Below are 13,293 nucleotides of genomic sequence, written 5' to 3'. Positions count from 1 at the left end.
AAGAATACGTGTGTATCCCATGTTATTTAGCTAGCAGGTGAGAAACAGTGACAAGCCACAGGCATTGAAGAAGTGAAGAAATAACAGAACAGTAGTGAAGAAATAACTGAGTTTTTTCTCATCAGATTAAAATCTGGTAGTTCCTGCCCTACAAATTGACCCACCTGACTAGTGTTTAATCTTCTCAGTGACGAAAATCGGAGACTAAAGGAGTAAGTAGTGTGAAAACTGTGCATTCAGGTGTCACAGAATAATGCAACAAGCAAATGCATGTGATTACTACTGTCCAAATCATTTACAGTCCTCCACACACTACAAAACTAGGGATATACTTCAATGATTTAAAAAAAGAAACTGTAACACATGACTTATTTGAATAATTCTAGTATGACTATACACATTTCTCAATATATGTCAGTGGTAACAAAATCAACTACGTGATATTATAAAAAGCAATATATAAAAAGTCCTCCTCTGAGTCATCATCACTTTGCAGATCTTATACTAAGAACATTATTTTTAAAGACAAGTCAAGCTTTTAAATCTTGTTTTTAACACCAGTCTTACTTTTCAATTAGCTCGCCAGCTTCCTTCTTTGTGTACTCGATTTTACTGGGGTCAAGGTGACTCTGAAACCATTGCAGTTTTTCTCCTACAAGAATAAACTTAACATTAATGATTACATCACCACTGTAGCATCAATACAGATTAAAGTTTCTCAATGTTTTTTAAATGCCCCCCCATTTTTCAAGATTTTGAATGGAATCATAGACTCTGATACTGTGGGGACCAGATATGAAGGTAGCTGCAATAGAAACATTCCCACATGATTTCAGATTTATTTTATACCTTCCACAGGAAAAAAAAATACATTAAGCTTTGTTTTACTGGAAATTAATTAAAATATCACTATATCAACTGCTTAGGAAGGAAACTAATAAAGGGGAAAAAACCAACACAATGGCTGAGTAAGAGTTCTGATCATCACAATTTTTAAACAGATCAAATTGAAAAGGTGCAGATAAATCATAGGGAAGAGAAAAATATTCCAGGTTGTGTCTCAAAGTTTTGAATTTACTTGCTAGCATAATGTGTCTTTTAACCTACATATATCATCTTCTTTTACAAGCAATTATAGAAAGCATGGAGGCCAAATACAATAAATATGTGTACAGATGTACAAAACACTAATTTGGTCTATATTACCCTTTTGTTGGGCACAGTGACTAAAGATTAGCTATGCTCAGCCCCAAATTCAATCCTGTATATATTAAGTAGACATCAGGTATTTCAGTATTTCAACCAAGTCTATTTGAAGATTGCAGAATCAGATTATAGAGAAAAAAAAAACTAAGTGGACATCTAAAAAGTTGATAAAACTTAGACTCTCTACTAAGAAGCTGAATACCGTACTCAGTAATAGAAGTTTCTGCTTACCAATAATACTTAAACGTAAAGCTTTGTCAGTCTTCAACCTAGCAGAGAAAAACCAGATATGTTAGCCAGGAATGAGTACCATATAAATAATGACCTCAATTTTATTCTCAAAAAGTGGGTTTTTTCAGTCACAATGAAAGTCAAGGTAAAATTTCAAATGGAAATATTTGACAAATTCCAAACAATGTAAAACTTATCCTGTTTCACCCAAAACATCTACTTTTTGGTAAAACTACTATCTGAAATTTGTCCCGTTTACCTATTAGTCTTAACAGTTTCTTGGAAGAAATAAGGACGCAACATTTTTCTCAGAGCACAACGAAAGGAATTTCACCAAAGAGCTGCATTGTCACAATTTCACTGAGTATTTCTGATATTCTTCTGGCACATTTAATGAGTTTGGAGATTTCACTGCACTGCACTCTTGCAAATCAAGCATGCAATGTGAAAAATACCATTCTATTGCCTAAAAACTTAAAATAATTAAAGTTTGTGCTTAGTGAACAGTAAAAGTTAATGTGTTAAGAAAGCAAAGTTAACAACATTATTAAAAAAGATGAAAAAAAACCCCAACTCTATCTCATAGTACTTTTAACTCCACCTCAATCTCTGGCAAAATACTCAAGGTCTGCTGTACTCTATGGGATGTATGTACACAATTTTATTTGGGATTAATTGTTCTCCTAATTAGGAGTTCTGAAAAGAGGCAAGTTCTCCAACAGGATATCCTGTGCCTTATGCTCTTTTCTCCTCAAGGTGTCAGATTCGATCTGCATCAAAGGATGTTGCAATGTTCTGTTGTTTCCAGAAAGGAAAATAAGACATTGTTGGGGTAAGTATGAAATTTGTCACTGGAAAAAATATCTTAGCTATGCATATTCAGTGTATATAATCAAGGACCTCTGATAGAACTGACTTTTTATTATAAAATAGGCAAATTGGTAACAGGTTAAATAAATCATAAAGGATATAACTGACGAAGAATAAATAATGCTAAAAGTCACCACAGTTCAGAGCTACTGTGCTCCTTTATTAAATTCCTTTTACTCAATAAAATTTAATGAGCATTTTCGAGCTAACTGAAGTAACTCAGAGCACAGCCTGTCACCTATCACAAAATCTGGGATCAAAAGATAAACCCTTACTTTCCAGAGACAAACATATTGTGTCACTTGTCCACAAACCTACATTATTTAAATAAATATCAGCTTTTTCAAGAAGTACTTCATCCTCTGAAGACTGTCTAAAAGCCATGTAAAAGCAAACGCACAGCATGCGGGAGCTGCTAAGAATTCCACTAACATATTCAAGAAATTTTTCCTGCTATGGATACCCCAGCATGTGCAGAAAAAGCCTTCAATAAAAGCTGGGCAGGCTTTTATTCTCAGAGGACTTACAGCAGGGAGCTTTGGATGGTAACTGTCCAAGAAAAGGACACATACTCTGCTTCAGTGGAACTCCACATCAGCAATCCCTGCTGGGAACCCTGCATGGCAACACTGCCAGACATCAAGAAAAGCTGCCTAAACAGAATCATGTCATGCATCTATGTTCTGAAATCCTACAGATTGCCATTTGCACCTGCTAGGGTCACTAAAACATTTATTTATCAATGCAGCAAAGTATAGAACCACCATTTTCTTATGGAAGAAAAACCTTCAGTCTCCTGGTGCACACAGCTACTTTCAGTATGAGAAATAATGAATGATAGGCTTGGATGTTTCCTTATTGTACTTTTCACAAAAACCTCACCTCAGTGACTGCTACAAGACAATAGTGTTAGCAGTGAGGCTAATCAAATCAGGTGAGTCAAAGAAACTTCCTCTCATCTCCTTCCACACAATGAGTAATAGCTTTTGCTCAGGGGAAGGACAAGGATACAATCTTGTGGCAGGCTGTTGTCTCTTGATGATTTTCTCCTTCTCCCACCTCCCAGAAATCCTCTGCTTAGGCACTGATTACTAATAAAAATAAGTAGCTTTCTTGATGTCTACTAGGTACTTAAAAAGTAAATTCTACCTGTTCCTTCAGCAGATCTTTATCTGTGATACTGTATTCAACTGTTCTACTCTAAATACTAACAATGAATAAGTATTTCCCAAATCAGTTTACAAACTCAGTATTTTTCCCTGGTAACATCCACACATACAAATGCCACCTATGGCTCTGAAAACTAAGATAGGCTATTCACTACGAAAGAAAGAAAAATTAATGGTTGATAAGACGTATTTCATTGTTTCAGACTGCTAAATACCTTTCATAATATTCCATACATGTCTGTTTTTGTTAGCTGGGTTAAGCATTTTCCATATGAAAATCCCTCTACACTGATGCCTTGATGGGGCTACCTAAAAAAAGAAGCTAGACAAGAGAATAAAAGCAGGTATATTTATTGAAGGCCCTTCAGGTACACCTTGAGCAGTCAAAACCCTCCGGGGCTACACCCAAAATGGACAACCGAGTCATGGGTTTTCATATTTTCGTAGGTTTGGTCCATTTGCATATCAGGGGTTAATTCTCCAATTACAATTTCACGTAATGAAGTCACTACCCCAAGTTTTTTCACCCCTTAATTCATTTTTGTTTACATATTTTGGGGCCTGAGACAGTAAGGTGTCCTTGAGTTTCAGGCCTAGAAAGGATCTGTTTTCTCTGACCAAAATGGGAGAACAGTAGCTAACAGGCTATATGGAGTTTTAGACTTACATACTAAAGCATTACAGGATATGAAAAATATAAAAGCTAAAATCCTAAGGCACCAACAAGAATTAATTTTTTTCTCTTTTGCTTCATTTATTTCTATAAGCAAAATAAATGATTTTAAAAGCTAACATTTTTTCAGTTCCTCATGAAGAATCTGCAAGAGCATGTCACATAGCATCACTGCTGCCAGAATGCAAGTAGAAGCATAGTGGGCCAAGAGAGATTAGGAGGTTAGACAAGGGAAAACCCAAGGAAAACCAACCAAACAAAGAGCTATACCAGGAGACATTGTAAGGTTATTGCTTACTCCCAAAGGTAACTTCACGCCCCATCACTGTAAAAACTCCTTAGCTCTCATATCTCAGAGCATGTCAGTTTTAGACAGGCTTACTTGTAATGAAAATGCACTGACTCCTGAGAAATTTATAATGCATGCACAATAGAAAGGGTCTATTTTGACTCGGAGGGGAAAATGACAGATAAAAAATTCCAGTGTTAGGTTTGCTTTAGCTACCAAAACCAGATAGGTATTTCTGCAGTTGCAGGCAAAAGATGACTGGTGTTGGTTCATCACTACTACAGAAGTTCCATGAATTTCCCACTATGGTCTGGTTTCCTTAAGTGTAGAAAAGTCAGTGTTCTGCTACTGCCAGTGAGGCAGCTATTGCTGTCTCATGAGAACAGCCATGTAATTATTTAACAGATCAAACAAGCTGCCTAAAGGAATAAGGACTTGCATGTAGATTAAGAGAGAATAAACTGGTAGTAATACACTGGAAGTTGTTGCTGCTCATTAGACCTTGAAGAGAACTGAGAGGAGAGGGATGCAGGCAAGCAAAAGGTGTAATTCAAGTGAACAAGATGACTTAAGATTGTAGCCAATTTTCTAAAAGCAATTGGTCTGTCTCCTCTTATTATGGTTAAGGATTGGTCTTTCATAGTGCAGTCACAGTTTCTGAACAGTAAACTTATAACTGCTGTCATATTTCGTTATGAATGCTTGCAGTGAAGAGTGGACAATGGAGGCTGTAAAAGACTTCTGCAACTTAATGCAGAATTGCTCCCTCCTTTTTCCCAGTGCTGCATTTGAAGTGTTGAAATTCCTTGTGGATAATGTCTTTTATTTTATCTAGTTTGGGCAAAAGATACCGGAATATGCATCTCATAACTTAATGCAATTTTCCTTCCTGTATAACATAAAAAGGAACATTCACAGCAGTTATTTCTTTTTTCTCCATCCTGTAGGAAAGTTAATAAGTAAATAAAAGCCTAAACTGTCTCCAGTCCTGAATCCTGTCTCCAGACAAGTACCAAAGGAAAAAAAAAACAACAAAAACCAACCAAAACAAGCAAAACAAAAAGAAACAAACCACACAAAACCAAAATCATTGACTGATATTTCTATAAAAGACATTCTCATCCTCCAGTAACATGCCATTCAAGGCCTTCCTACATCCAAGGTAATACCTTTGTATTAAATAGTAATCAACAGATCAAATGTACATATGTTCAAAAAGTATTACTTCACAAATTTAGCCAGCCACAATTAGAGCATCTTTTGGCAAGGAAATCCACAGCTTAATAAAAATAATACAGATAAACTTTATGGACTTCCAACATTCACTGACTACTCTAATCCAGTTTATCCATTCTGCAGAAATGCATGAGCCTGTACAGAGAAATGACCCCTTTACTCAGGCCTGCTGAGATCATATTGAGCATTCTGTTTCCAGTTTGGTGTCCTATTCATACTTCAAACAACTTACTTCTACACAATAACAAGCATGGCCAAAAAAATACCAGATTTGTAGATGGGACTAAGGAATAAAATTCTGCAGAGATTACAAGGCAGCTTCTCCTATCTACCACCAAAAGATGTATTAACCTTCCAACCAGAGAAAAAGGCTGTCATTCAATAGAAGTAATTTCGAAAATTGTTTAAAAACATTTAATAGACTTGCAGAAGCAATGCGAATGAACAAAACTGGTATGAGCTATTTCTTTTTCCTGAGAGAGTAGGAGTGGAAAGCTTTCTTCTATCAACAGCATCAGAAATTTGTCTTTTTCAGAGCTATACAAAATGAATCCAAACCTCAGCATTTTATTACAGAAACTGAAAGCTAAGTAATTACAATAAAAAGTTTAACACATATTTAATTTCCAATATTTAAAAAAACATTTACCAAGCTGATCATTTAGATAATAGAGATTCAAAAGAAATTGGAACCCTTAACTAGTCTCTTAAAAACACTACGGAAAGTAAAAAAATACACATTATTCATGTCTTTCCAATTAAATTGTTCTTCAAGCCAAGACAATAGAGAAAATAGAATATAGACAATTGGAGGATGTTTTCAATGCAACTAATTTTTAGATGTATTTTTAGAACACCACAACGAAAGTGATCTACAAAGTGCAGATCTGTGAACAATGTTAGTTAACTGTTTAGGCCCCAGAAGCGTAAGATGTAGAGATCTTATTTATTTGATAAAAAAGATGAAAAATATACGATCATTTTGCTATCAAAATATGCTTTGGATGGTCAAAACTGACACACTATTCTTGGTGGAATAGTTTCCCTATGCAAAATGAAAGGCTACATCTTTTACAATCAGCCTAGATTGAAATAGCAAGGACAGGGCTTCTTCAAACACATCAGTAACCAAAGGAAAACTAAGGGTAATGTGGGCCTGTTACTGAATTGAGGGGGACCCTGGTAACAGGACACAGAGAAGGCAGAAATACTGAACACCTTCTTTGCATGGGCCTCCACTGCCAAGAGCAGCCCTCAGGGAGCTCTGACTCAGCAGACCAGGATTAAGGAATGTTAGAAGGAATACTTTCCCTTGGTCAAGGAGGACTGGGTTAGAGAACACCAAAGTAAACCTGATATCCACAAAGCCATGGGCCCTGAGGGATGCATCCACAAGTACCAAGGAAGCTGGCAGACACCATGGCTAGACGGCTCACAATTATCTTTGAAAGGTTGTGGAGATGAGGAGCGGTGCCTGAGGACTGGAAGTAAACAAATGTCACCCCGGTCTTCCAAGAGGGCAGGAAGGAGAACCCAGGGAACTACTAGCCAGTCAGCCCCACCTAAATCACTGCATAGGCAACAGAGCACCTCATTCTGGAGGCAATCTCTATCGACATGGAGGACAAGGAGGTGATCAGGAGTAGTTGGCATGGAGTTACTAAAGGTAAGGCATGTTTGACCAACCTGATTGCCTTCTATGATGAAACAACTGCCTGGAGGGGTGAGGGGAGAGCAGTGGATATTGTCTACCTCAGCTTCAGCACGGCCTTTCAACTTTTTGCTGTTGCAACAAAAAGTATCACTCCAAAAAGAAACATCAGCACAGGTCTTGGTATCAGTGTAACTCTCACCACAGGAGACCATCACTAAAAGATTTGAGTGTGCCACGTCATAATGAACAATCAGTAAGTATCGCTCCCTCTAAAACTAAGTTTTCTTGTGCACGTTTTTCCGTGTGATGAAATCACAAATGCAAGCACTAAGAATCAAGTAAGATTAAGTCATCTCTTGTGATTAAGAGCCGTGAGTGGCTGCTAGGACACAAGGTGAAAGAGGTAAGGGACAAAGTGGTCAATTTAGCAGTAGGAAAATAATCTCCAATAAAAACTTACAATCAAAACATACAGTCAGAGAGCACAGAAAAAATACGAAGCAACAGGGAAGACTTCTTGCATATTAGGAAACTGCCCAATCCTCAACACATGCTACTTGTGAATTCTTGCAGCAGCTCTGCTGGAGGCTACATGACCCCGCTGTGGTAGCAAAGGCCCCCTTTCTAGTTAAAGCAACAGTGCAACTGCCGTGGATAAGGCTGTACATCAAACCCAACAATAAAACTGCACAGTCTCTGGATCAGGAGCTTCCAATTTAACACCTTCAGACAAATGGGTATTTGGGCTCAGCTCACACTGTCCATCCAGACCCTACAATTTATATGGCATTATACAGTTTATATAGTGCTATATTATACTTAGACTGAAAATGTTTTAGTAACTTCCTAAATAAACATATTTATGCATAACAACAAGAAAGATGAGATAATGTAAAATAAAGGACAGTCTTCACCAGCTGTCTTTTCCCTCTGTGGAAGGGGGAAGTAAAACTTAAAAGCAGAAAAACAAACTTGCCATGGAACAGCAGAAAACCACGAAAGAGGAGTTAACTGTACAGTCTGACTCAGAAGTCTCCTGCAGGAAGGCTTCTGAGTTTTCTTTTCTATTAACTCAGCCTTTCAGCAGAAGCAGTTAGACCCTAAGCAGGATTCTTACCGAACCTGAAGTAAAGCCAAACGAGGTGACTTACCTTCATGTGAAATCACCAGCATCGTGCTATTCAGACTATCAAAGGCAAGAAATCTGACTTGTAAGAACAACACCGGAACTGAAGCAGCAGAACTACAGACTTTGTATAACCTGATTTAATGCATGCAACCTGTCACTTCACATGGCCCAGCGGCAGTACTAAGTTATACAGGCCTTTCTGTTATCTTATGATTATATCAGCATAACAGTCCATGTCCACTACATGCAATCAACTTACTTTTCTTTCTTTTCCTGTTTGTGCACTTCCCTTGCAAGCTGTGCAGCTTTTCTGCTGTACGGATGGATAACTTTTTTCTCTTGCTTCCCTCCTTGAGGTTTTCGTAACTTTGGCTGAAAAGAAATCAAAGATACTATGCACTAATAAGGCTGAGTAAAGTATGAAAAGGAAGACAGAAATACACATGGTAAAGACTTAAAAGGTCATGCCCTGCTATCTCAGAAAGCCCTTAACTTCCAGTAGCACATTATCAATTTCACCCACTTCAATAATAAAATTACTTGAAGTCTGTACATGCTGTAACAAAACCACTAGAGTACAGGAAATGCTGTGAGAAATCTTACATAGTGACTGCTGTCAAACTACCTACTTTGTAGAACTCTGCAGCTAGGAAACTAAGATTACTTCTCTGTACCTTTGCAGTAAATGTCCCCATTCAAGCTTCTATCAGATTGTTGCATCTGGGTTTCTGACAAGGGCCACATGTAACTTGTACAACACAACAAAAGGGATTTTCTTGTTCCTCCCAAGATATCATTGGAATGCCTCACACCAGGGAGCAGACACGCGCTTTCCTTCTCTACCCCTTCATACTGCACAGAGAGGGAATAGTACTCAAGAATTTCAAAAGTTCGGTAATACTACTCTAAGTTATGCTACTTTCTGGTAAAAAAGTGTTTGAACAGAACTGAAAGGCTTTATGAAATAATATGCTATTTAACTGCGTGCAAAACAAACACCTTAAAGGCTTTCCTGCATCACAACAAATGGCCATCAACAAACGGAGGCTTTAGTACATCCAATTCTGTGTGATCGCATCAGGGCTTAGAGCTGCGAAAAAACAGGTGATGTCAAAGACAGAACTAGTGTGAATACCTCGGCAAATCTCAGGCGGCGGCACCTCGCACCTGCTCCCTACACGGACCGCGCCTCCCCCCGCCCGTCCTCCGGAGCCCCCGGCGCTGCCGGCCCCGCTGCCCCCGCCCCGCGGCCGCCCTGCCGGGAAGGCCCAGAAGGACGCGAACCCCTCCGGGAAGAAATGCAGCAGTTTTTAAACGCAAGGTCGGGTCACCGCCGGTATCGGCCCAGAGGGCCGCCAGCCCGCCAGGGGACCCGCCGCAGACTCCCGAGGCCTCTCCAGGGACGCGGTGGGGCCGCTCCCGGGGGAATGAAAGGCCCGGGAGCACCGCGTGAGCAGCCACCGCCGTCCCCAGAAGGCGAGGCTGCGGGAGCCGCACCCCTGTCCCAGTCCCTGTCCCCATTTCCATCCCGACCCCGCCGCACGCACCATGGCGAGCGAGCCTCCTTCCGGCACGGCGGTGCAGCAGCCTCAGCGCTCCGGGCGGGCGGCGCGGGCGGCGCGCCGAGCGTTCCGCGGCTGCCACTCGCCCCGAGCGGGGCTGGCTGCGCCCGCGGCAGCGAGCTCCCGGTGAGACCGTGCGGGTGCGGCCACACGGGAATGAAAGCTGTATAGTACCTTGACAGCAGCTGGAAATGTGTAAAAATTCTTCCCCTCAAAACACTTGAATCAGTTGCGCTTCGACTTTTACTGCAAATATCCCCACCATCCGTGAGCTTGACAGAGAGGCGTTGCTCTGTCTCAAGGGGGAAAAAAGGAAACCAAAAAACGCAGCTAAAAAGCTCGATTCAGGCCAAATCACTTTGGCTACTGAAATTGATGAGGCTGCTACTGCTACCCATGAGCTTGAGATAAAAGAAAAAGTAGAAGTAGTCCAAGAACCTGGTGGTCATTATGAGGAAGAAATTCCACAACTGGTGCCTATGCAAAGAAGGAGCTTTGCTGAGCTGAAGAAAATGGAACAAAGTCAAGAAAAAGGTGACAACCTGTATGAGAAAACCAACCTTTCCCTTGGTAGGAGAAAGAAATAACCTCTACTTCTGGAAAGTCCAAAATCAAAACTTAAAGTTACAGGAGAGTTACAGGAGAGCATAACACTCCGACAGGCAGACATCACCAAAACAGAAAAAAACCCACCCCATCTCTGTCACCAACACTCCTGTGACACCTCAAAGCAGATCATCACCTACACTATGGGCCTGTAGAAAAGCAGTTGTGACTGTACAGCTCCAGGCATCACAGGCTCAAAGGAGACACCAGCTTAAGGCGTTAATACTTTTTGCTCTTCAGACACCGATAACTCTTATAATGTATAAAGAAACCTATTAAAGATCGTCCCTAAACAGCAAGCCCCCAAATCTTTTCCTAAAAACATATATAAGGAAAGTGGGATTATCTAAAGCAACGTCTTCATTCAGCTTGTATTGGAACATCACCTATTTGTGCGCTTGCAATAAAACTATTTCAGAGTTTTACAGAACTGCTACAGGAGGCAGTGACAGTAGCAATTTTGATTTTTAATCTAATAATTTAGGATGTAGCAGTCACAGACAGGAAATTGAGCATGGAATTTTAAATAGTCCATCCAAGTAAATAGATTTAATGCTGTCAAACAGCGCAGGAATCATAGTAGCAAAATGGGGAATAGCTCTGTTTTAATACTGTTTAAATCTGCTTGGGACCAGCAACTCACGTTTAATTGAGGGATGCTGAAGAAAGTCAGGCAATAAGGTAAAGTGGCAGTGAAAACAATTTGACTATGGGGCCCACTCATGCATACAAATGAGAGATAAAAAAAGTAATTTGTGGATTCTTTCTTCATTTGGATGAACAGCTTGGAGGCTTTAGAGCATGCATGCCTGGGAATATCAATAGGTATGCCCCTCCCATCAAAAAATACCACAGAGAAACTGATGTGGTCTCCATCTAGTTTTCATTGCACAGAGAAATGCTAGGTGGGAAGCAGATGTATAACTGGCTTTACTTCTGAGCTGGAGGACATGGTTGGGACAGAAGCTGGAGCTGAAAGGTACCCACAGTAAATTTTTATTTGGAACTGTAAGAAAGAGACATAGACTCTGTAGATACTTACACTTAATGGGCAGCTCCGAGGAGCCTTTCAGCTGGTCTTTTGCTGCTGACTGTAATGAGACCCCTGGGTGATGATGCATTTAATTTGGTGACCTAGTTACAACCCAAAAAGTATTCAGTGTAAATGTGCCTTGCTTTCTAGTCTGGTCTTGTTCTTTAAATAGTTTGTAATCTGGAAATTTTTTTTTTTTTTGCTTTTTAATACTTCACTGTGTTCATCTACGAAAGATCTTTTGTAAAATGTCTTGACAGCTGTGTGGAGTAATTGCTGTGTAAGTTCTCCTAAGTCATGTATTTATCCTGGGGGGGAGGGGCAGGGACAGACACAAGAATCCAAATTTGGTGTGTTAATAACTGGATTTTAATTTGCATTTTTTGCATTAATTTTACTGATGTTATTACAAATGCATAAGTTAAAATAAAAGAATATCTGGCTGTTACAGTCTTTCTTACAGTGTTCAGTGATGCAAAATAAAGTAGGCTTACCAAGTACAGTTTAATTCTTTCGTCCTTGATCTGATTTGCTATTAAATTCCAGTTACGTTCCATGAAATACTATGTTAAATATTAAAAAGCAGTGACTGCAGTATGGGACTTAGGATACAGTAGCCATACAATTCTGAGAAGGAGGCCCCATGATAATGACAATAGCACGTATCAGCTTTTCAGAAATTCTGACATTTACGTGTCATGAATTAGACCAATTGACAATAGATTTTGACTGATTTCTGAATATTCTTAAAAATCTCATTTACAGTGTTATAACTGCATTAATAAGAATAGAATTTAAAATCGTGTTTAACTTAGTTCTAAGAATATACACATTTCCTGAGTTCAAGGGGAACAGCTAAAGGTTAAAGCAATTAACAGCTGCATTTAGACTCGAGAAAAAAAAAGTAATGAGCAAGGAAAACTATATCAGTGAGGGGACAGTGGGCAGTCAGAGTTAGGATCTGCCATAGTCTGAAATGCATCTGTAGTAGGGCTTTAGTGGAAAGACACATGTAGAATTTCTTGAGTATATTCCATGTTATCAATAAGACCAAGCAGTACAGGAGAAATAGAAAACTGCAGTTATGCTTGCAGTTGTTTAGTGGATTTTTTAGGCTAATCTCTCTTAAATTGGTGATTTTTGCATGTGCTATTATCTTAATGAATAAAGGATATATCCCCCTGGATCACTTAGTGTATATTTATTGCGAACTTCCCGAAGCGTTTACTTTGAGAAAATTAGAGTGTTCAAAGCAGGCCGGCCGCCGGCATACTGCAGCTAGGAATAATGGAATAGGACTCCGGTTCTATTTTGTTGGTTTTCGGAAACGGGGCCATGATTAAGAGGGACGGCCGGGGGCATTCGTATTGTGCCGCTAGAGGTGAAATTCTTGGACCGGCGCAAGACGGCCTAGAGCGAAAGCATTTGCCAAGAATGTTTTCATTAATCAAGAACGAAAGTCGGAGGTTCGAAGACGATCAGATACCGTCGTAGTTCCGACCATAAACGATGCCGACTGGCGATCCGGCGGCGTTATTCCCATGACCCGCCGGGCATACTCCTGGAAAAGCTGGTAGCCCATGGCTTGGACTGGAGCACTCTTTGCTGGGTCAGGAACTGGCTGGATGGTTGGGC

General features: G+C 39.8%; 1 protein-coding gene across 3 annotated transcripts in view; it reads right to left on the bottom strand.

The window, feature by feature from the left end:
• The window catches only part of TMA16 (translation machinery associated 16 homolog), a 29,757-nt gene extending 19,668 nt beyond the window's left edge, over positions 1-10,089 (bottom strand). For all 3 annotated transcript variants that reach the window (XR_002046030.2, XM_019287175.2, XM_010401396.2), the window contains exons 1-4: positions 10,005-10,089; positions 8,717-8,829; positions 1,438-1,475; positions 568-652 (exon numbers count right to left, since the gene is read on the bottom strand). Coding sequence is in view for 2 of the 3 variants with exons in the window: in XM_019287175.2 (XP_019142720.1) it covers positions 568-652; positions 1,438-1,475; positions 8,717-8,829; positions 10,005-10,007 (239 nt within the window). In the remaining variant the exon portion in view is untranslated. The remainder of the gene's footprint in view (positions 1-567; positions 653-1,437; positions 1,476-8,716; positions 8,830-10,004) is intronic.
• Positions 10,090-13,293: the final 3,204 nt, after the last annotated feature.

The sequence above is a fragment of the Corvus cornix genome, chromosome 4, assembly GCF_000738735.6.
Source record: "Corvus cornix cornix isolate S_Up_H32 chromosome 4, ASM73873v5, whole genome shotgun sequence".
NCBI lineage: Eukaryota > Metazoa > Chordata > Aves > Passeriformes > Corvidae > Corvus > Corvus cornix.
This window is presented reverse-complemented; position numbering and strand designations above follow the sequence as displayed.